The sequence below is a fragment of the Balaenoptera borealis genome (assembly GCF_965194805.1).
Source record: "Balaenoptera borealis genome assembly, chromosome: 3".
NCBI classification, from domain to species: domain Eukaryota; kingdom Metazoa; phylum Chordata; class Mammalia; order Artiodactyla; family Balaenopteridae; genus Balaenoptera; species Balaenoptera borealis.
In genome coordinates, this window is record NC_138866.1 from 122,534,114 (window position 1) to 122,556,518 (window position 22,405).

Below are 22,405 nucleotides of genomic sequence, written 5' to 3' on the forward strand. Positions count from 1 at the left end.
ACTTTTAAGACTGTTTCTTGTTCTGAGGAAGCAGATATTGGTCATCATTTACAGATGATCTTTAAACTGAACATAATGTCTGAAGTTTACATCATTCCTAAATCTCATAAAGAATAGAAAAAATCACCCTAACCATTGAAGGGGGGGTTGAAAGGGCCATTTCACAGCCTTACCTTCAGCAAGTTTAGGACTTTCTTGCCAAGATCCAGCTCAAAGTTGGCATAATTAGAACCGCACATGTCATAGATAAACACCAGTCCATTCCTCTGAGTTTCAAAGCTGTAAAGCAACCATTGAATGAAAACATTTATAAGTAATAAGATGGATGAGGCAAATTGAAAACCTGGGTCAAAAACAAAGACACAGAGAGTGTGGGACACATCTGGGACTGAAATAATTGCCTTCCTGAACTGGCCTGAACTTTTGTAACTGGCCTTACAAAAAGAATTTATAATAAGAAGTATATATTTGGTCTTTGACCCTGTTTCCTGGCAAACTTCCTAAAACTTAGAATTTCCAGGAGAGCGAGGAAGGCATCCATTGCTATATTAATGAGGTGACTTTTAGAATGCCCTTAGATCATCTAAGGATGGGGCTGATTGCCAGAGGAACCAACCACGTGACTAGAAAGGGTTGGGACTTCCAGTCTCATCCCCCACACACACTCAGGAAGGGCAGTGGGGCTGGAGATTGAGCTCAGTCACCAATGGCCAATGATTTAATCAATCATGCCTTGTAATGAATGAAGCCTCCACAAAATGCCAAAAGGATGAGATTTGGAGAATTTCCAAGTTGATGAACACATGCAGGTGCAGGGAGTGTAGCTCTCTCAAAGAGGGAATGGAAGCTCCATGCCCCTTTCCCCATACCTTGCCCTCTATGCATCTCTTCCATCTGGCTGTTCGTGAGTTATACCCTCTTATAATAAATTGGTTATCTATTACGTACAACATTTGAGTCTGTGAACCGTTCTAACAAATTAATCGAACCCAAGGAGGGGGCGTTGGAACCTCTGATCTATGGTCAGAAGCAGAGGTGACAACCTGGACTTGCCACTGGCATCTGAAGGAGGCAGGGGACAGTCTTTTAGGACTAAACCTTTAACCTGTGTGATCTGAGGCTATCTCCAGGTACATAGTGTCAGAGTTGAAATGAAATGCAGAACACCCAGTTCATGGGGGAGAATTGCTTGGTGGTATGGAGGGAATACCCCACATGTTGGAATTGGAATTATACTTATTGATGCATATTTATCCAGATTCATCAAGTACCAGACTCACAGGCTGAGAATGTTCCAGAGCATCTAGGTTATCAAAATTTGAACTGTTTCCTCCTATATCTCTGAATCTGCCTATCTAAATTCTATACCATTCTATGTTCAACTCAAAAGTTTCCTCTTCCGTGAAGGTGTCCCTGATAATTGTCACCAAATGTACTACCATCTTTCACCCCCTTGAAGCCCCATAAATCTTTCTGTGGATTTTTCTTGTGGCTCTTAATGTACTCCCACTTTGTGTAGCCATCTGAGTCTCTTCTAGAGGGCCAAAACAAAAGTTTACCTCATAACCCTCAACAGTCCCCAGCACAGTCCTTGCAAACAGATACATAATAAATGGTCACAGATTTGTAATTCAGTGGGCTAGAAGGCCATCACTAAAAAAATACTTTAGGCCCATAGAAAACTGTAAAGCAAAATTCTAAGCTCAATGATGGTGTATTTGTCTCTTATGACTTTAATGGAGGAAGAGAATAAACCCACAAATGGTCTTTGGAAGGTATGTTAAAAAGTAGATTAAGAGGTAGTGAGCCTATTACCAGATTGAGGTTAGGAACATGTGAAGATACAAAAAGTATTACTCAGTCCCATCTCCTTAATTCCTAAAGATTTCTCAAAGCTGCACTCTTCCACGAAGCCTGATCCTTACCTGCTTCTGATCTGCACACCTAAATGGTTGTTCAGAATAAATTATTTGATTGGACTACTCACTGATGATAGCAACAGTTTCCACATTTATTTACAATTGAGAAAACTTTTTGACACAAAACACATTCTTGAAATCAGAAGTCTCAATGTTATTTTGTATCCTTATTTTTTTTTGCATCACCTCCTGGAAGCCTCTGTATCTTCATCCTTTCAACAGAATACAAGGCAGAAGCACCTATCCATGAAGCAGCATTTCAAAAACCTCTGAAGTAGGGCTTCCCTGGTGGCGCAGTGGTTAAGAATCCGCCTGCCAATGCAGAGGACAAGGGTTCAAGCCCTGATCCAGGAAGTTCCCACATGCCGCAGAGCAACGAAGCCCGTGCGCCACAACTACTGAGCCTGCGCTCTAGAGCCCGCGAGCCACAACTACAGACGCCCGCGTGCCTAGAGTACGTGCTCCGCAACAAGAGAAGCCAACGAAATGAGAAGCCCATGCACCACAACGAAGAGTAGCCACCGCTCTCCGCAACTAGAGAAAGCACGCACGCAGCAAGGAAGACCCAACGCAGCCAAAAGTAAATTAAATAAATTAATTAATTTTTTAAAAAAATCTCTGAAGTAGACCCAAGTTTCTCCAGCAGACTTAATTTCAAATGGCCCTTAACATGATAAAGTGAGTGCTAAATCTTGTCTCCTTTTTTCATGACCCCAGAGAGACTGATTCACCAAGATCAAAGATTCTGTTCAATGAGTGGCACATTGAGTAGACTATCCAGATCTAGAGACTTCCCTTTTCTCCACAAGCTCAACAGAGGCCAAACTCAAAGAATTACAGGTTTTCCCCTCACAGCTCCAGCCTGTGGCAGGATACTAAAACAAAGAGAAGTCAGTGCCAGGGGAAATAGAATTTAATAAAAAGAAGCTATGGTGCATAATGATGCAGGTTCTATATTCCTAGACCTGAAATTGCTCATCCTTTGAAGGCACATGAAATAAATACAAATGAAATAGCATTTTCACTTTTCTGGGTACAGAAGATGAGGTATACAATAATAGCGCTAGTTCCCTACCAAGAATAATTGCTTCCCTACCCTATTGAGTTTGATTCCTGAGCTAGGATGTTACTGGGAACACCAAGAAGATTACCACAGTCCCTGACATTTGTTTCAAAATAATCTAGGGTAAAGGGATGGGTGAGGGGCTATCAATGAAACAAGATTGGTTACAGATCACTTTGAAGAAGATGAATGAAAGGCATGTGAAAATTGATGACACCACTTCCTCTCCACCATGGAGATTTGGGAATTTCCCATTATATAATGTTGAAAAGAAGGTTCCCTGCCCTCCTGGAGCTTACCATCTAGCGGTAGATGAAAAAAACATCAGTATAAGATAAATGACATCGTAAGGCCATGTATAATTAGATACGAAATGATTGGTATTAGTAATAACTGCGATTAAAGTCAGAGTAAAAAGAATTTTATGACAAGTTGGAGTGGTGAGGGAACCAGTCACAGAAGTTGGGCCTTAAAGAAAGGGGACGATTTAGTGAAGAGGAAGGGTTTCCTCCTCTTCCATTCTGGTTCACGGTAACAAAGGAAAACAAGAATTTCTACTCACTAGTGAGAATATTTCATTCGGAAAAAAAAGGGTTCACATTTACTTACCTTACATGCACCCTCTGAATAATGAGGAGTCACTGAGGGTTTTTAAGAAAGGGATGGACATCATGAGAACAAAGTTTTAATTACATTTACCTGTGTGGTATTCCTATGGGATTCAATACTCACACTGGAAAAAGCAAGCTTTGGCCACTGTCATGCCTACACGAGAGCTCCAACTCTCTAAGCTGCTCAAAGAGGAAGCCAATGCTAAATTTTCTGGTAAAAGAGCCTTCCATTCATTCCCCTGAGCTAAAGAAACATTTCAAAGGGAACTATACTCTAGAAATTATGCCTGAAGACCAAGCATAAGAAAGAAGAACTGAGAAATTCCACATTTCTGACTGGCTGCTGACCGCTGGTCCTCTCTCCTTAGTAACTTCTCTTTTTCAGAATAATGCTGTGTGTGTAGTTTGGATGTATCTCCCACTGAACACCACCAGCAGAAGCTAAGTATATGAAAGTATTAACATTAACAAGGCAGCAACAAGTGAACTAGACAGAGAGCCCCGCTTCAGACAATCCTTTGGCTATTCCCATCCTCTAAGTCCAGAAGTATGACTGAAGTGCACAGTTGTCTCTCACTATCTCTGGTCTCAGCCCTCGATATATCACATCTAACCCAGAGGACCAGCCAATGACATTGAGAGCAATAACAAACTGTAAATGGCAAGCACCAGGAAAAAAAGAAAGTAAAAGAGAAAGACAACATAGTAGGGTGCAAATAGCTCTGACCAAGAGTGAAGAAACCAGGACCTTAGACCTAGCTGGATCAATATGTGATGACTGTAAAAGAGCCACAAAACTTCTTGGGGCTTCAGTTTCTTTGTCTATAGAACAGTGATAATACTATTTACATAAGAGCAGGGAGGGAGACACAACCTGAGCTGGTTCTTTTGGCTTATGCACCTATTTATAAAAATGATTTTGCTTAACTTATACTCTTGGACTCCTCTCTCCTGAATGTTGAGTCTCAAAATCCTCTGCATTATTCCTATTTTACAGACAAAGAAACTGAGGCCCCACAGGGTCTTCAACATCAGGGGAGAATGATCAGAAAGAACCAGCACAGGTCATTTCACCTTCACTCCCTTTCAAGATGTCATTCTCAATACACTAAGAATTGCTAGTTAACTAGCTTTCTCAGCTTCTGTTACCCTGAAATACAGCCAAGCAGGTAAAGATGCAGAATACCCATCATCTGCATAGTACCTGGAAACATGCCAAGCCCTAAAGACATGGAATGTTTTCCATTCATAGCACTGCCCAGGGCACATCCTAGGAGCATAGTGAATGCACTGCTGAGTTTAATCAAATCAAACAGTGTCACTCTCCCATCTGGATGTAGAACACCCAAAAGATAAGTTCCATGCTCACCTATCCACAGCTCTGTCTAGCAAGTAAAACAGAGCCTGAAGTACCACATGTTGGACTGACTTGTGGGGATGATGTAATCTGGCAGTGAAGAGGGCAATGGAGGCTCCTGTTGGGTCCCGAACATTCTAGAGCAAACAAAACAAGAAATATTTAGAAATCAAATGGAAAATCACAGAAATCACGAAGTCCTCTTATATCCTGCACAAAGGTTTGTTATGAAGAGAATAGATGCTGATAATACTTCTCTGACTTGCATCAATTGCTCCAGAAAAGGAAGAAAGCTTTTTATCATCCCATGTCTGATTCTCAGCACCCCCTGGATCATATTCCTGTGGTAGGAAAAAACCACATTCTCTCAACTCTTCAATTACAGAGAAATTAAACAATGGTCTACACTGGCTGCCTAGCTAATTTTCCCAGGCAGGATAGCAAAGAAATAAGCAACAGGAGAAATCCATAGAATACAACCATGGTTTCTATGCTCTGCCTTAAAAGTACTGCTGGATACTTACTGGAAAGTTGGTGGTCTCTAAGTGGAGAGAGCTTGCATTAAATAAGGAAGGATGGGCCTCTGACACATTGTATACCCATCCCAAAGGCCTTGACTAACCTTAATGGACCAGTGAAGAAGCTTTTCTAAATGTACTGTACAATTGATTTTCAATTATTTCAATTATTACTAGAATAATTTTATGCCAAACTTCACATCTGCTCTCCACTGTTGAGACTCTCTGATTCAGGATAAGATATCTAGGAACAAAGTCCAAAGAGAACAGCTACAGAAGGAAATAACAAGATACTACAAGAGGGGTTCATTAATACTCACTAAGATGGTGAATTTTCCACTAAGGATCTCAGAACGGAGAGGTTCCTCATGAGGTTTCAGCTTCACAATGCCCTCCTTCCTTCGTGTTTCCTGAAAATAAAAAAAGCAAGATGAATTAATATAAAAATACTGTACACCCATGACAGCTTTATGTAACCACCAAATCTCAGAGATAAGGGATTTTAGAAATCAGCTTACTGAATCATGAATTCCTTTGTAACCCCCCTCTAGGCCAACTGAGTGTTGTCAGAATTCTTGTCCAATGCCAGCTTATCAGCCCCTTTGGGCTTAGGATTTTTTCTTTGAATCAGTGAGAATCCTAACCCTGAAGACCAACCACTATATATCAATCACTACAGTGCAAGGTCAAAGTTCTTAAACATGCAGCAGCACTGATATTAAAATATGCACCCAAAACTGTCTGGAAACAGATATCCTAACCCATCCTCCAGGCTTAGGCCTCTCCTGTCTTAAATAGGAGCCATCCCTCCCCTCAATATACTCTCCAACAACAGCTACCATGACCTCATTTTAATTCATCTTCACAGCCAGATTCTTTAAACTCATCCTCAGTTCCCTCACACTCATTCCACTGCACTCTCGTTTCCTCCCAATCTAACTATATCACCCAGAGCTCCTGCTCCAATGACCAGGACCTTCCAGTCACTGAATCCAATGGGCATTTTCAGTCCTCCTTTTACATGACAAGGTTGACCACTCACATTCTCTTTTTCCTGAGACATTCTCTATTTTTGATTAAAAAAAAAAAAAATACTCTCTTGGCTTTTCTATTTCTTCAGCTACTCCTTCTAAGTCTCTTGTGGGCTTTTTTTCATTCATTTGTTCACTCATTTCACTCACTGACTCATTCATTCATTCTGACAGTATTTGTCGAGCAACTATTATGTGCCAGGCACTCAGCTAAGTGCTAAGAACACTCTGGTGAATAAAACAAACTAGGTCTTTGTTTATATTCTTCCCCAATTCATCCCTAAAATCAAATTCAAATGCCTTCAGAGGCAAGGCAGCAAGTGAAGACAGTGAGTGCTGGAATCACAGGAGAGTGCATGCCTTACATAAAGCATTCAAACTTAACTTTAAAAAACAACACTGGACCAAAGAAAGCAAAAAGTCTGAAATGAGGTTCTGCCCTACACATCTCCCTATTCCTCACACTCTCCCAGGATGACCTCACCCATTATCATGGCTCCAATATTCACCTCCAATATTCTACTTTGGTCACTCTGAAATCACTACTTCCAGTCCAGCCTTCTTTTCCAAACCCTAGAGTCACATCCCAACTGCTTAGAGGACATGTCTATTTGGATATCCCATTGGCACTTCAACCTTAACGTGGCCAAACTGAACTCATGACCTACTCTCTCCACGTACCTGTATCCATTCAGTGTCTCTTAATTAGTGAATGCCACCACCATTTATCACCCTGCCACCTAAGTCAGAGACCTGGAATTCTCCACTTCCCTTTCCTCACGCCAGTTTAATAAGCAACTCTGTCCTATCAATTTTACTTCTAGAATCTGCCCACTTTTTCTCTATCTCTCCTGACACTATGTTTAATGACACCACAATCATCTCTCTCCTAGTAAGTACAACAGCCTTCTAATTGGTCTGTCTCCAATATAGCCCTTCTGGTCCATCCTCTAAAACACAGTGAAAAAATCTTTCAGAAAGCAAATCTGATCAAGGCATTCTGTTGTTTATACCTTCAATGAATTTCTCTGCCCTTAAGAAAAAGCAGATACTCTCTGATCGGGCCTTGTTTACCTGCTGCTCTATCTCCTGCCATGCCCCCCACTTGCACTCAGCATTTCTGCTCAGCTCAATTTCTCTCTTGCCACTAGGCATCTGAACTTGCTGTTCTCTCTGCCATACTCCCCTACTGTCTGATTCCTACTCATTCTTCTACTCTTAATTTAGAAGTCATTTCCTTCAGGAAAGCTTCCTTGACCCTCTTAATTAAATGTGCTTTCCACAGAACCCAGTACTGTCCTATCATAACATTTCTATAATTGTTTATTTACTCTCTTTCTAAATAGTCACCTCTGCACCGGGAACACAGTAGATATACAATAAATATCTGTTGAATAAATGAAAGAATATTGAACAAGATGACCCACAAAATGGGCGTAAGTGAGCTTTAAACTCTTAAACTAATCCTACTGCCTCTTATCTCACTCTCCTTTTTTTTTTTTTTTTAAATTTATTTAGGGAGCTTCTGAATATCTTCAGAAGGATTTTCTCACTCCAAGGTAGGGCTCTTAGATGCCGATCCACTTTTTTTTAATGGGAGTGGGGAGAACCACTGTTTGTGTAGACTGTGGCAGAAACAACAGCAACATAGAGAGTCCAGGTGCCACATGGCAGGTCCATCCCTGAGGTACATACTCTGTAGGAGTGAAACAACTCTATGGCACGGAGCACATCAAACTTCCGGGCCATGAGGAACTTGACGGCCACATTCCAAGAGAGGGGGGAAACGTTGTACTGAACTGTCCACTTGTTAATCTCTTCAAGAAACTGCTTGGTGGCCTGTTTGACAAAGAAAGTAAAGGATAGTTATTAGAGAATATATTTACAGAAACAAAAAAATAAGCAAGACAAAAAATATACTTTCCCCAAGCAAGTTTGAACCCAAAGTTTACTAGAGGGAGCAGGGAAAACAAAAGTTGGAAACAGATCTGAAACCAGAAATTGTTAAAATTCATACAACTCAATGAGGCCAGAAGCCAGAGGCAGGTCCAGAGAGCAGGGCTTAGCACAGGGATGTATGAAGAAATAATGAGGGGAAGATCAAGGCTCCCAAATATGATGCAAATTACTGGCCCCAAAGCAAAAAAAAAAAACCCAGCAGAGTTTGTTTTTTGTTGTTGTTTTTTTTAAGGCTAAAAAAAAAAAGTGGATGGGCCCTCTGAAGGGTTATTGCATAACGCACAGTGTAGTATAGCAGTCTCAGCTGCTGTTTTGGTCCCCTAAGCCAGTCACACAAAGTAAAACAATCAGAAAATGGTTTTAGTTTTGGAATTAGCAATACTGTTGAGAGCAGCAAAATGATTAGAAGAATTTAACAAATGTAAAGGCCAACTGCTCTTTGCACTGACTGACCCCACAGGACCTCTTTGTGCTTCATGTGGCAGCCCCCAAAACTGGACACTAGTGCCCAGAGGGTCATTAACAGCGTCTCTGGATAGTGGTTTGGGAGAGGGGTGTGGGGGTAGAGAACCTACTATTGGGGGAGGAGTGGGAATTTTCATTTTCACTGTTTAATCCCAAGCTGACAAGATGCCTATTTCCATAATTATTCCTATCTCTCGATTAATCCATGCTCTTTTATCCTCTCTCACCCTATTTCTCCTTACATTTTAACCAGTCTCCGCTCTAGCCAAACCACCCTTCTGTTTCTTCATTTTAGAATAGGATTTACATCAGGATTTTTTTGCATGCATTTTCTAAATTGTTAAACGTTTTCTGCATGGCTATTTGTTCCTTTCCGATCAGAAATGTTTCTCACATATTGGTCCAAAATGTGATCAACTTGATGAGAATTCTGAAATTTAATTGATCAACCAACCAAGATGTATTAAGATGTATTTATTAAACTATTGTGGGGACTTCCCTGGTGGTCCAGTCAGTAAGACTCTGCGTTCCCAATGCCGCAATGAAGATCCTGCCTGATGCAATGAAGATCCAGAGCAGCCAAAATAAATAAATAAATATTAAAAGAAAAACCAAAAAACTATTGTGTATTTAACTATTTGTTAATATCTGTGCTACATACAAGGAATACAAAAATGAGGTTTGTTTCAAGACGTGTAAGACCAACCTACTATGTGACCGTGGTCTCTACTTTTTCTTTACTTTTAAAAAATATTTGTTTATTTATTTATTTTGGCTGCGCCGGGTCTTAGTTGCAGTACGTGGGATCTTCTTTTGTTGCGGTATGTGGGATCTTCTTTTAGTTGTGGCATGCGGGCTTCTTAGTTGCAGCATGCGAACTCTTAGTTGTGGCATGCGAACTCTTAGTTGCGGCATGCATGCGGGATCTAGTTCCCCAACCAGGGCTTGAACCCAGGCCCCCCGCATTGGGAGCGGGGAGTCTTACCCACTGAACCACCAGGGAAGTCCCGGTCTCTAAGTTTTCAATTCAAAAACAGGGGAGAGGACTTCCCTGGTGGTCCACTGGTTAAGACTCCACGTTTCCACTGCAGGGGGCATGGGTTTGATCCCTGGTCAGGGAAGTTCCACATGCCACATGGTGTGGCCAAAAAAAAAAAAAAAAACAGGGGAGAAAGGGTAACAGGAATGACCTACTTCAGAGTCTTGGCAACAAGTCCTACCTTGCAAATACAATCCAAATTGCTACATATGTGTTTAAATAACTAACAAACTAGAGTCCCAGGAGAGTCAGCAATACCTCATAACAGGGCACCTGATTCATTCCCCCAATTTCTAGGAAAGGATAAAGGCACTTTACAAACCAGGGTAAAATCTAAGAGGCCTGGGGCTGCACCTGAGCTTTAGAACCCTCCAACTGAGGCAATATACCTCACATCAACTGGAAAAGGAGAGAACCAGCAAAACGAATCAGGCAAAGTGCATAAAGAGAGCCAAGAAATAAAGGCTATGAAGAAAAGCTTTCAGACGATCACTTTGGCCCAGAACCAGTTAAAGTCAGACCAGAGAAATGAGTCCCAGAGAAGACAACAGGACAAACTTAGAATGCTCCACCAGAAAACAGTTGGAGTTGCCTCTGTGGGGTGAGTGGCCAGCATCAGAATGAGGAAAGACGGAAGGGAAAAGAAACCGGCACAGAAAGATCCCAGAAACAAAACTGCGGCAAGTCCGGAAGGTCCCAGGAGATTTTGTAAAGGCTATTTGTTTAATTAACATATCATCTTCTCAAGCCAGCTCTCTCCTGGGCATCTCTGAAGCTGCCTGTAGAATAAAACACCAGAATAACAGAATATCTTTTTCCCCTTTTTCTAATAAAAACAATCAATAGACAAAACAATATGCAGGTGGGAGGGGGAAATATAGTTAAATGACCAGGAGGTGATATGAAATCCAACTATTAAGATGATTTTTCATTTCTCATAAATAAGCCACACCCCAATAAGAGACACACAGGTTTCACACACTTCCTTCCAGGTACATATTGGCTTCCTTCTTATTAAACTCAGTTCCTTCAAGGTTCTTAATGTCCTATAGCTCCCAAGAGCTGCCGCCTTGAGCTGACCTCTGTCCCCCGCTGGTCAGGATGTTGTTCTTGGCTTTAAGCATGGGAACAATTCCTCCAGATTTGGCAGGACTAGGCCTTGCATGAAGAGAGTCCAGTGTACTATAAACAGTGATGTGATATTTACAGATACAAATACACTCATACACTGCCTGCTATGTTCAGCCTCATTCTCTCTCTCCTGCATGCCCATTCCTCTGGTCAAAGAGATGAACCTCTTTTTTTTTTTTTTTTTTTTTTGTTTGTTTTTTTATACTGCAGGTTCTTATTAGGCATCAGTTTTATACACATCAGTGTATACATGTCAATCCCAATCGCCCAATTCAGCACACCACCATCCCCACCCCACCGCAGTTTTCCCCCCTTGGTGTCCATATGTCCATTCTCTACATCTGTGTAAGAGATGAACCTCTTAGACAAGCTAGAAAGATGGTCTCATCTTCCACAGCCCCTCTCTAAACAGTTCATCAGGTCCCTCCCTCCGTCTACACAAGGGTTTGGCACAGCCACGAAGTACAGACCAATTTGTGGTTCTGTTTGTTACCAGAAAAACAAGCCCCAGATATTTTAATGAGCGATACACTCTTCAGAAGGGATCACTGAAATTCCTGAAATTAATATTCAGTGTATTTCCTGGTGAAAGAAAGAATGGGCCAAAAGGTTAAGTCACAGCTTACAAAATACTTCAGATCAAGGTGAATGATTTGAAGCTATCTAAGCTTATGAGTAATCACAAGTTGTTCACACCTGGCAGCAAAGGAGTGGTCACAGTACAAACAGCTTTGATCTTCCTTTGGGAAAAGGTCTGAACTGATGTAGAGAAAAACCAACATTATCACTTACAACCCTCCTCAACCAGCTTGTTAGGTATGGGTAAGATTTGTTACAGCATAGTCAAAGCTTACTGTAATTACATACTTCTCCCACAATCATGTTTAAATTGATAAAAACAAGTTTCTTGACTACGAAACCAGAGAACCACTATAAAATGGCTGAGAAATCTGTCAGTTAATTGATTACACCCTGGACACTATCTACTGGTGCTGTTATATGGTATAGAAGAGAATAAAACCAACAATATAGTCTTCATGTTATATTAAGCTCCCAAGAGCAGCTATAATTTTCAGATGAGCTCTAGGCAAGGGGCTAGCAACCCAAAAGTTCCAGAAGAATGGGCTGGCACCCTTGGTTCCACAGTAAGTACCTAAAATCCTGTATTCCAAGACAATGTGGGAAAGAGTGAAACCTACTCTTGAAATAAAGTCCTGGAATGTCAGCCATCTAACCACCAAGAAACAAGTCTAGTAGTCTAGTGGGTTTCGGAGTCAGAAAGAACCCATCCTCTCACTCACTCTTGTATGATCTGGGCAAGTCACTTAACCTCTCTGAGCCTCTGTTTCTTCATGAAAAGATAAGGCTTGAACAAGACAACAGATAGGAAGCATTCACCACACTACCTGGCACTTGGTAGGCAGTCTCTGAATGGATGTTCATCCTTTCTTCTTTTTTTTTTAATTTATTTTATTTATTTATTTTTGGTTGTGTTGGGTCTTTGTTGCTGTTCGCAGGCTTTCTCTAGCTGCGGCGCACGGGGGCTACTCTTTGTTGAGGTGCGCGGGCTTCTCATTGCAGTGGCTTCTCTTGTTGCAGAGCACGGGCTCTAGGCGCACGGGCTTCAGTAGTTGTGGCTCGCGGGCTCTAGAGCGCAGGCTCAGTAGTTGTGGCGCACAGGCTTCGTTGCTCCACAGCATGTGGGATCTTCCTGGGCCAGGGCTCGAACCCATGTCCCCTGCATTGGCAGGTGGATTCTTAACCACTGCGCCACCAAGGAAGCCCATTCTCTTTTTTTCTTAACTCCAGTCATTCCACACTAAAACTTCTTTCAACAGAGAGTTCCTCAAAATCAAGTGACCTTTGTTGTTTCTCTTTAGCCTGTAGCAATTCAATCTCTCTAATCCATTTTATCCAAAAGCATAAATTTAAATTAGAAACCTCCAATATGCGTTCAACTGTAATACAAAAGTCTTTAAAGGAGCAACTTATCCTCATTCAGGGCTCTGTGGCAACATAGGAAAAGCCAGGTCCAGAAGTATTTATACCCCTGCTCCCATCTCTAAATGCTTTTGTCCCTACACTGACAGCTCTGGAGATTAACACTGCCATCCTGAGCACTAATCCTTTTTAACAGCATCAAACTGACTTGAGAGTATTTCTCATCATAATGCAAGAACAATTTTGTGCAGGACAAACACCATGCAAAAAATGCAATCAGTCACCCTGCACTGAATACCTAAATAAGGAAAGTGATTCAGTATAAGACTCAGTGTCTGCCTTTTACCAAATGTGAGGTTACCTCCGTATTTCACCAAATATGCCATTTCCCCATTAATTTCAGTGACAGATGCATTAGTAAATTAAGTTCCTCTTATGCCTGTTTTCCCACCTTGCCTTCATTGTGAATTTTCTTGGTATGTCTAGTAATCCCTTTAGTCCACATCAATCTGCCAGGAAACAGAATCTGAGCTAAAATACACTAGCTTGCTATAATGCAGCGAGGTGAAGTTTGCTGAATTTTCAACCTAAAAACTACGCTCTTGGGACTTCCCTGGTGGCTGCAGTGGTTAAGAATCCGCCTGCCAATGCAGGGGACACAGGTTCGATCCCTGGTCCGGGAGAATCTCACATGCCGCGGAGCAACTAAGCCCGTGCGCCACAACTACTGAGCCTGCGCTAGAGAGCCCGCGAGCCACAACTACTGAGCCCGTGTGCCGCAACTACTGAAGCCCGCGTGCCTAGAGCCCATGCTCTGCAACAAGAGAAGCCACCGCAATGAGAAATGAGAAGCCCACGCACCGCAACGAAGAGTAGCCCCCGCTCTCCACAACTAGAGAAAGCCTTCACACAGCAATGAAGACCCAATGCAGCCCAAAAATTAATTAATTAATTAAAAAAAAAAACTACACCTTTTCCTTTGGCCCTCTGTTATTGTGCCAAACATAGAAATAAAACTAGTCTCTTTGAATTAATATTTACTGGTTAATCTCAAATAATTTCATTTTATCAGGAAAATTTTGCCTTTTCTTAAAATGTGATTTTAAAAGAGCCAGAGCTGGGCTTCCCTGGAGGCACAGTGGTTAAGAATCCACCTGCCAATGCAGGGGACAGGGGTTCAAGCCCTGGTCTGGGAAGATCCCACATGCCTCGGAGCAACTAAGCCCATGTGCCACGACTACTGAGTCTGCGCTCTAGAGCCCGTGAGCCACAACTACTGAGCCCAAGTGCTGCAACCACTGAAGCCTGTGTGCCTAGAGTCTATGCTCCGCAACAAGAGAAGCCACCGCAATGAGAAGCCCACGCACCGCAATGAAGAGTAGCCCCCACTCCCCACAACTAGAGAGAGCCGGCACACAGCAATGAAGACCCAACACAGCCAAAAATAAATAAATAAATAAATAAATAAATTTTTTGAATTAATTAATTAATTTTAAAAAGAGCCAGTGCTGGGACTTTCCTGGTGGTCCAGTGGTAAAGAATCCGCCTTCCAATGCAGGGGACATGGGTTCGATCCCTGGTTAGGGAACTAAGATCCCACACACCAGGGGGACAACTAAAGCCCACATACCACAACTACTGAGCTTGCGCGCCTCAACTAGAGCCCACGTGCTGCAAACTACTGGCTCGCGTGCCACAACTAGAGAAAAGAAAACCCACAGGCCACAACTAGAGAGAAGCCTATGCACCACAACAAAGAGCCGAAGCACCGCAACGAAAAAAGGCATGCGGGTGCCTCATAGAAGATCCCGCGTGCCACAACTAAGACCTGACGTAGCCTAAGATAAATAATAAATAAAGCTTTTAAAATAAATAAATAAAATAAAAGAGCCAGTGCTTGCTTTCTTTTTTTTTTCTTTTATTATTTTTTTATTGCCTTATATCTGAGGTTTACAACAGTGCTTGGCACTCAGCAAAAATGTAGAAATACTTGAATGAATAATTAATAACAAGTAAAGGATGGATAAGCAATTCTTCAAAGAAACTCAACTGGCCAATAAAGTTACAGAAAATATTCAACCTCATTAGTAATCATGGAAATGTAACCAAAACCAGCCAAAGTTTTTCATCCCCACCCACCCCGCTCAATGCTACTACCTAGTGTTGGTGAGGGTTCAGCAAAGGCACTCAAGCAATCACTAAAAGACTATAAAAAACAGCATATTCTTTGACCCCGCAATTTCACTCCCAGAAAAAAAACCTGGATCTGTGAACATTTTCATCAATAAGGATAATTAACAATAACAAAACAGTACAAATACCTCAAAATATAAATTGGTGAAACAATGGTAGTACACAGAATGTAACATTAAGATGGAAAAATGCTCATTAAACATTAACACATTAACACAGATCATTAACAAATAGGTAACAACAGAATCTCATTTTCATTTCTTTTTTTTTTTTAAATTAATTTATTTATTTATTTATTTTATTTTTGGCTGTGTTGGGTCTTCGTTTCTGTGCGAGGGCTTTCTCTAGTTGCGGCAAGCAGGGGCCACTCTTCATCGCGGTGCGTGGGCCTCTCACTATCGCGGCCTCTCTTGTTGCGGAGCACAGGCTCCAGATGCGCAGGTTCAGTAGTTGTGGCTCACGGGCCCAGTTGCTCCGCGGCATGTGGGATCTTCCCAGACCAGGGCTCGAACCCGTGGTCCCTGCATTGGCAGGCAGATTCCCAACCACTGCGCCGCCAGGGAAGCCCTCATTTTCATTTCTTAAAGTCTGAATATATAAAAGTATGAAAATGTTTGCAGTAGTTATTACCACCACTAAGTGTTAAGATGGACACTCTGAAATCTTGGTGTTCTCCTGTATTTCCCCAGTTTTTCCTTACAATAAACATGCGTTACTTTTGTAGTCAGAAAAAAGGGGAGGGGAAGGTTTGGGAGTAAATTTGACAAATCAGTTTTGAAGTACTGAGTCCCTAGCGAAGTATTCTCCCCCAAGACTGCCACCCTTAAACCTTAGTAACTCTGCTACTAATTCAAATCACTGGGTGCTGTTTGGGCACCCAAACTTTAAATGAAGCTAGAGGTGGAGCAATATTAAATTCAGCACTTCTAACTGCTGAAGTAACCACTCTGCTCGATCCCAGCTCTACAACTTACTAGCTCTGTGCTGTTTCCTTATCTGTTAAAAGTGATAAGAGTACCCTGCTCATAGGAACGTTGAGGTTTAAATGAATTAATGTTTCATTTATAATAGAACCCAACATATGTAAAGCCTTACTTGTAAGAGCCAGTGCTTTTTTTTTTTTTAATTAATTAATTTATTTATTTTTGGCCGTGTTGGGTCTTCGTTGCTGCACGTGGGCTTCCTCTAGTTGCGGCGAGCGGGGGCTACTCTTCATTGAGGTGCACAGGCTTCTCACTGCGGTGGTTTCTCTTGTTGCAGAGCACGGGCTCTAGGCACACAGGCTTCAGTGGTTGCAGCACTTGGGCTCAGTAGTTGTGGCTTGCAGGCTCTAGAGCACAGGCTCAGTAGTCATGGCACACGGACTTAGTTGCTCCGCGGCATGTGGGATCTTCCCGGACCAGGGCTCGAACTCATGTCCCCTGCATTGGCAGGTGGATTCTTAACCACTGCGCCACCAGGGAAGTCCCCAGTGCTTTCTTAAATAGGGTTTTACTGCATCTTGGAAGGAAAAGGTTTTACTTCTGATTTTATCATGTTATGAAATAATGTAAGAAAATCTGCAAAAAAAAAAAAGGAAGAGGTCAGCCAGCAGGTGCCCCTACGACTGAACGGCTGAGGGTGGGCTGCCGTCAGTCTCTGCAGGCCGGGTCAGGCCTCCTGAGAGTCTAAGGTGGTCCACTGTGTATAAGCATTGGTGGTCCTGCACAGGGCCCCATGCTGAACACCATGAGTTAGAAGCTGGGGGACAGAGGGCTTAGAGATGCTTGAGGGACATCCTTAACCTACGTGAAATGTTGGAGGTTGAGGTGAAAAATATGGCTTTGATATCTTCATGGAAGACTGCATTATTTCGGGACTTCCCTGGTGGTCCAGTGGTTAAGAATCCGCCTTCCCATGCAGGGGATGTTGATTCGATTCCTGGTCGGGGAACTAAGATCCCACAAGCCTTGGGGCAACTAAGCCCACGCACTGCAAGTACTGAGCCCACGCGCCACAACTAGAGAGAAGCCCATGTGCCACAACGAAAAATCCTGCATGCCGCAATGAAGATCCCACATGCTGCAACTAAGACCAGACGCAGCCAAATAAATAAATACACAAATAAATATTTTAAAAAGACTGCGTTATTTCAATCCTGAATCTGGTTCAGTTCCCTTACTGACTTATTACTATATTTAAAAATGTTTGTTTAATTAAAAAAAAAAAGGGGGGGGCTTCCCTGGTGGCGCAGTGGTTGAGAATCTGCCTGCCAATGCAGGGGACACGGGTTCGAGCCCTGGTCTGGGAAGATCCCACATGCCGCGGAGCAACTAAGCCCGTGAGCCACAATTACTGAGCCTGCGTGTCTGGAGCCTGTGCTCTGCAACAAGAGAGGCTGCGACAGTGAGAGGCCCGCGCACCGCGATGAAGAGTGGCCCCCGCTTGCCACAACTGGAGAAAGCCCTCACACAGAAACGAAGACCCAACACAGCCATAAATAAATAAATAAATAAATAAAATTAAAAAAAAAAAAAAAAGAAATTGAAAATTGTATTAAAAAAAAAATTAGCTAAAAGAAAAAAAAAAAAAAAGGAAAAGGTCAACCAAAATCTCATCATCCTACAGCTGTTTTCATGTTTTAATCATTTAAAAGTGGACTTCCCTTGTGGCGCAGTGGTTAAGAATCTGCCTGCCAATGCAGGGGACACAGATTCGAGCCCTGGTCTGGGAAGATCCCACATGCCGCAGAGCAACTAAGCCCACGCGCCACAACTACTGAGCCTGCGCTCTAGAGCCCACGAGCCACAACTACTGAAGCCTGCGCGCCTAGAGCTCGTGCTCCGCAACAAGAGAAGCCACTGCAATGAGACGCCCACGCACTGCAATGAAGAGTAGCCCCCGCTCGTTGCAACTACAGAAAGCCCGTGCGCAGCAACAAAGACCCAACGTGGCCAAAAATAAATAAATATATTTTTTAAAAAATAATAATTTAAAAGTTAAAGTCAACAGAAAAATACTAATAAATATATACTTTCCTAAGTTTATGTCCCCACAACCACCACACACACACACACACACACACACACACACACACACACATGTTGGGGGAAGGGAAGAAGAAAGAGGGACTATTCAAGTATACATTGTTTTAGTTCAGAGACTTGTTTCCTCTCTGGCAACCTTCCATGACTAGTAGCAGTAGTACCCCCTTCAAGGCAAGAGCACAGCAGAGCTCTTTCAGGCATCCACTCATGCAGTCAGTCAAGCATTCACAAGTATTTGCTGAGGGCCTACTCTACGCTAAGCAGTACAGTAGCTGTTGAGGAGACAATTTAGAGAGATAAAGACCCATTCTGAGCAGGTTACAGTCATTTAAACATGGAGACATGTATAAATGGATCAGCATCATATAATTTGATAAGCGCTAAGACAGATCTATGAACAGAGTACTACGGGATTCAAACTCTCTAAGAGAATTAAAAACAAATCTTTTCTTTTTTTTTGGCAAATACATGAAATTTCCATTTTATTACAGTTTTATACCACATGAGTTCAAATGCATTTCTCTACAACTACTCCAACAGAGCTCCTCTGGAATTACTTCAGTCATCCTTAACATGTGACTTTACCAGACTTTGAATGTAAAATAAACATATAAAATTTCAAATTAGTAACTTTTAATTATGAATGGGATAAGAAATAAAGCCATCAGATGATGGCTGGGGCTATTAACGTCCAACAAGACACTTTGTTGAAATGTTTCTTCTGATACCCCAGGTATTAATGAGAACCTTCAAAAAACAAGGGCAGACCAAAGTACAATAAAGAAGCCTCTGCAGCTTAAGCCTCCTATAGTCCTAAACCTCTGACAGAAGCTAGGCAATGCATCTTCCTTGCAAATTAAGTGGGTTTCCAGTATTTCCATGTACTTGAGCTTTCAGAGACAGACACTCAGCATATCATTAGGATATACCATCTTGGCCCTGGTTGTATTAATTATGCCTGAAGAGTTTAATACCCATCCAAGTCCAAAGGTGGAAGAACACAGAAACGGGTATGGTAATCGGCAAGAGCAGACTGTAAAAGCACAGGCTGGTTGTGCTAGTGCAGCCCTGTGGGAAGTTTTCTTCCACAGAGGACGAGTATAACAGTCCTGCTAAAGAGACCAATGGAATAAGGACAATCAACGTAGGAAGAGAGAGAAACATTCTTTTCCTCCACTTATTACCTGTCACTCTGACTTTTTAAAAGGTGGATGGTATTTAGAAAATTTAGTTGTGTGTGTTGTTATTTTTAAGTATGATCTAATGCTGCTCCATTTCTTCTTGCTTCTTATTTTGATGTGTCATCCTAGCTGCCTGTGGTATCATATTAGGAATCCCATCAATAATTGGATAGGCTATTCCTAACTCTTCGTTAATCAATTCATTTGTCGATGCTTCGTATCTGAGCAGCTTCTTGGAGAGCGGGCACACCAGGAACTCCAGCAGCGCTGGGTCGAAGGCGCAGGGAGGTTTCCTCGTCCTCTCGCTCTTGTCTGTGGACGGCCGCGACACCAACACGTGCAGACACCTCTGGGCGACCGCGGACGGCTGTGCACGTGTCCCCCACAGCGCTGAGGCGAGCCGGTCGCACACTCCGCTCAGCATGTTCTGGCCAACAACAAATCTTTTTAAAAGAGTGCCTTGAAGGATGAATAGAAATTTGCCAGGAAGAGACAAGAATTCTCGTTAGAGAAAACAAAATGTGTAAAGGCAGAGTCATGAAAGAACAGGGCTTACTGGGGGATACAGTGTAGCCAGTGTGTCCAGTGTATATGACAGAGAATGACGGGAGATGAGCTGACACGGAGGCTGAGCCACACAGGAAAGGCCCATGATCCTATACACATGAAGGACTCAACAGAGATTTTTTTTTTTCTGGCTGTGTTGGGTCTTCGTTTCTGCACGTGGGCTTTCTCTAGTTGCAACGAGCAGGGGCTACTCTTCGTTGCGGTACAGGGTCTTCTCATTGCGGTGGTATCCCTTTGTTGCGGAGCACAGGCTCTAGGCACGTAGGCTTCAGTAGTTGCGGCACGTGGGCTCAGTAGTTGTGGCACACGGGCTTAGATGCTCCGCAGCATGTGGGATCTTCCCAGACCAGGGCTCAAACCCATGTCCCCGGCACTGGCAGGCAGATTCTTAACCGCTGTGCCACCGTGCAAGTCCCTGAACAGAGATTTTTAAGAGAAGGTATGAAATACATTTAGTCCTCCTCTCCCAGCTAAAAATGACTCTGCCAGCAGTGGGGAAGCCAGACCAGAAGGAAAAAATCTAGCAGCAGGGAGGGAAGTTCCTAGCACTGTGCCTGGCATAAATAAATATCTCTAATAATATCTAATAAATATGTATGAATGAATAATGAACAATAGAACTCTAAAGAACATTAACATTTAGAGGGCAGAGGAGGAAAAACCAAGGAACTTTTAAGATTCACTTTTAGAAGTACTAGTGACCACTGAGCATCAAAGAAATGTGAATGAAAAAACAAGAGTTGTCAAATATCCCCTACACACAGACATACAAAAAATACCTACAGGCTCAGATGGTTTTTATGCCATATTCTATTAAACCTTCATGCTCCAGGTAATTCTGATGTTGTAGAAAGAGCAGTATAACAGAGGACAAATACATCATAACCAAAGAGGGCTTATCCCAGGAATGAAAAGACAGTTTAACCTACGGACATCTACCAACACAATTTTCTATATTACCAGATACTAAAGGAGAAAACGTATATAACCTTCGCAACAGATGCTGAAAATGCACTGAATAAAATTCAATACCCATTATGATTTTGTTTAAAAATGAGCAAACTAGGGACCTTCCCTGGTGGCGCAGTGGTTAAGAATCCGCCTGCCAATGCAGGGGACACGGGTTCAATCCCTAGTCCGGGAAGATCCCACATACTGTGGAACAACTGGGCCCATGCGCCACAACTACTGAGCCTGTGCTCTAGAGCCTACGAACCACAACTACTGAGCCCACGTGCCACAACTACTGAAGCCCGCGGGCCTAGAGCCCGTGCTCCACAACAAGAGAAGCCGCCGCAACGAGAAGCCCGCGCATCTCAAGGAAGAGTTGCCTCGGCCGCAACCAGAGAATAGCCCGCACGCAGCAAGGAAAACCCAATGCAGCCAAAAATAAAAAAGAATAAATAATAATTTTTAAAAGAATGCTGAGTCCAGATAACCATGAAGGAAGGCTTAACACCATCCTCCTGTGAAACCACATGGGACTGGTTCTGAAATTCGAGACTCTTCCATCTATTACACATCAAGCATTGTGCAAGAACCAAAAAGAATGAAAGCTAACTGCTATTAAAGGATTAACATCACAATGGGAACTGAATAGCAGGAAACCAAAAATAGGGCTGACCAAGTGAAGCTTCCCATAAGAGTCCAAAGCTTCAAGCAATACTGAAGGGCTGGAGCTAATTGAGCTATTAAACATGAAAAGCTCCTCAGTGTTAATAACTTCCTACCAGGGGAAGTGAAGTCCTAGGGTTTATCAGCACTCCACCAGCCACGTGTGAAGGCCCCAGACCAGAAATAGCTGTTCTCCAATACCTGAGGAACAAAAAATGTTCTATTCTTTTCAAAGTGCTATTTCTATCTCCCTTGGCTCATGGTTCCCTTCATAAGTAGACAGCATTGATCACATATTACAGTAAAGGCAATTCAATCCATTCATTTTTTAGAGCAAGACTTTGCCCCTCCCAGTTCACATAGGCCAAAGAGTGTGGTCCAGCAAGAAACAGCAAAGGTAGCAACCATTTGTGAAGCATTTTAACATGCACCAGAGAAGGAACTGTACATACGTCATACTCAACAGCCTTGGCACACTGAGTATTATTAACCACATAAAGAAATCAAAGCATACAGAGCCTAAGCAAACTGCCCAAGGTCACTCAACTAATAAATGGCATAGCTGAGGTTTTGAGGTTTGAATTCAAAACTTTTCAAATTCCACAGTCTTTCCACTCACTAAGTGGCCTTGAGAAATACAGGATACACATCATGCATCTCATCAGCAGATATGTTATCTGACATATATATTATGACATATATACCAAGTCGTGTCTTTGTCTATGCACAAAATTACTCTGGAAGGATATACAAGAAACTGGTAACGTTGGTTGTCTCAGAGAACTAGGTG

General features: G+C 42.4%; 2 protein-coding genes and 1 pseudogene across 3 annotated transcripts in view; all 3 read right to left on the bottom strand.

Annotated features, from left to right (window-relative positions):
- PTPN9 (protein tyrosine phosphatase non-receptor type 9) overlaps positions 1-22,405 on the bottom strand; it is an 80,236-nt gene that overhangs the window by 36,497 nt on the left and 21,334 nt on the right. The window contains exons 2-5 of the mRNA XM_082386987.1: positions 8,195-8,338; positions 5,789-5,878; positions 4,963-5,087; positions 174-279 (exon numbers count right to left, since the gene is read on the bottom strand). Coding sequence (XP_082243113.1) covers positions 174-279; positions 4,963-5,087; positions 5,789-5,878; positions 8,195-8,338 — 465 coding nt within the window. The remainder of the gene's footprint in view (positions 1-173; positions 280-4,962; positions 5,088-5,788; positions 5,879-8,194; positions 8,339-22,405) is intronic.
- Positions 17,421-19,424, bottom strand: LOC309626398 (phosphatidylinositol N-acetylglucosaminyltransferase subunit Y pseudogene; annotated as a pseudogene). Its single transcript has one exon. The product of its transcript is annotated as a phosphatidylinositol N-acetylglucosaminyltransferase subunit Y pseudogene (transcript).
- On the bottom strand, positions 19,514-21,253 carry LOC309626395 (protein preY, mitochondrial-like; the record flags this gene model as incomplete). Its single annotated transcript, XM_082387084.1, has 1 exon — positions 19,514-21,253. The coding sequence occupies exon 1, from the start codon at positions 19,856-19,858 to the stop codon at positions 19,514-19,516; it is 345 nt and encodes a 114-aa protein (XP_082243210.1). The 5' UTR covers positions 19,859-21,253.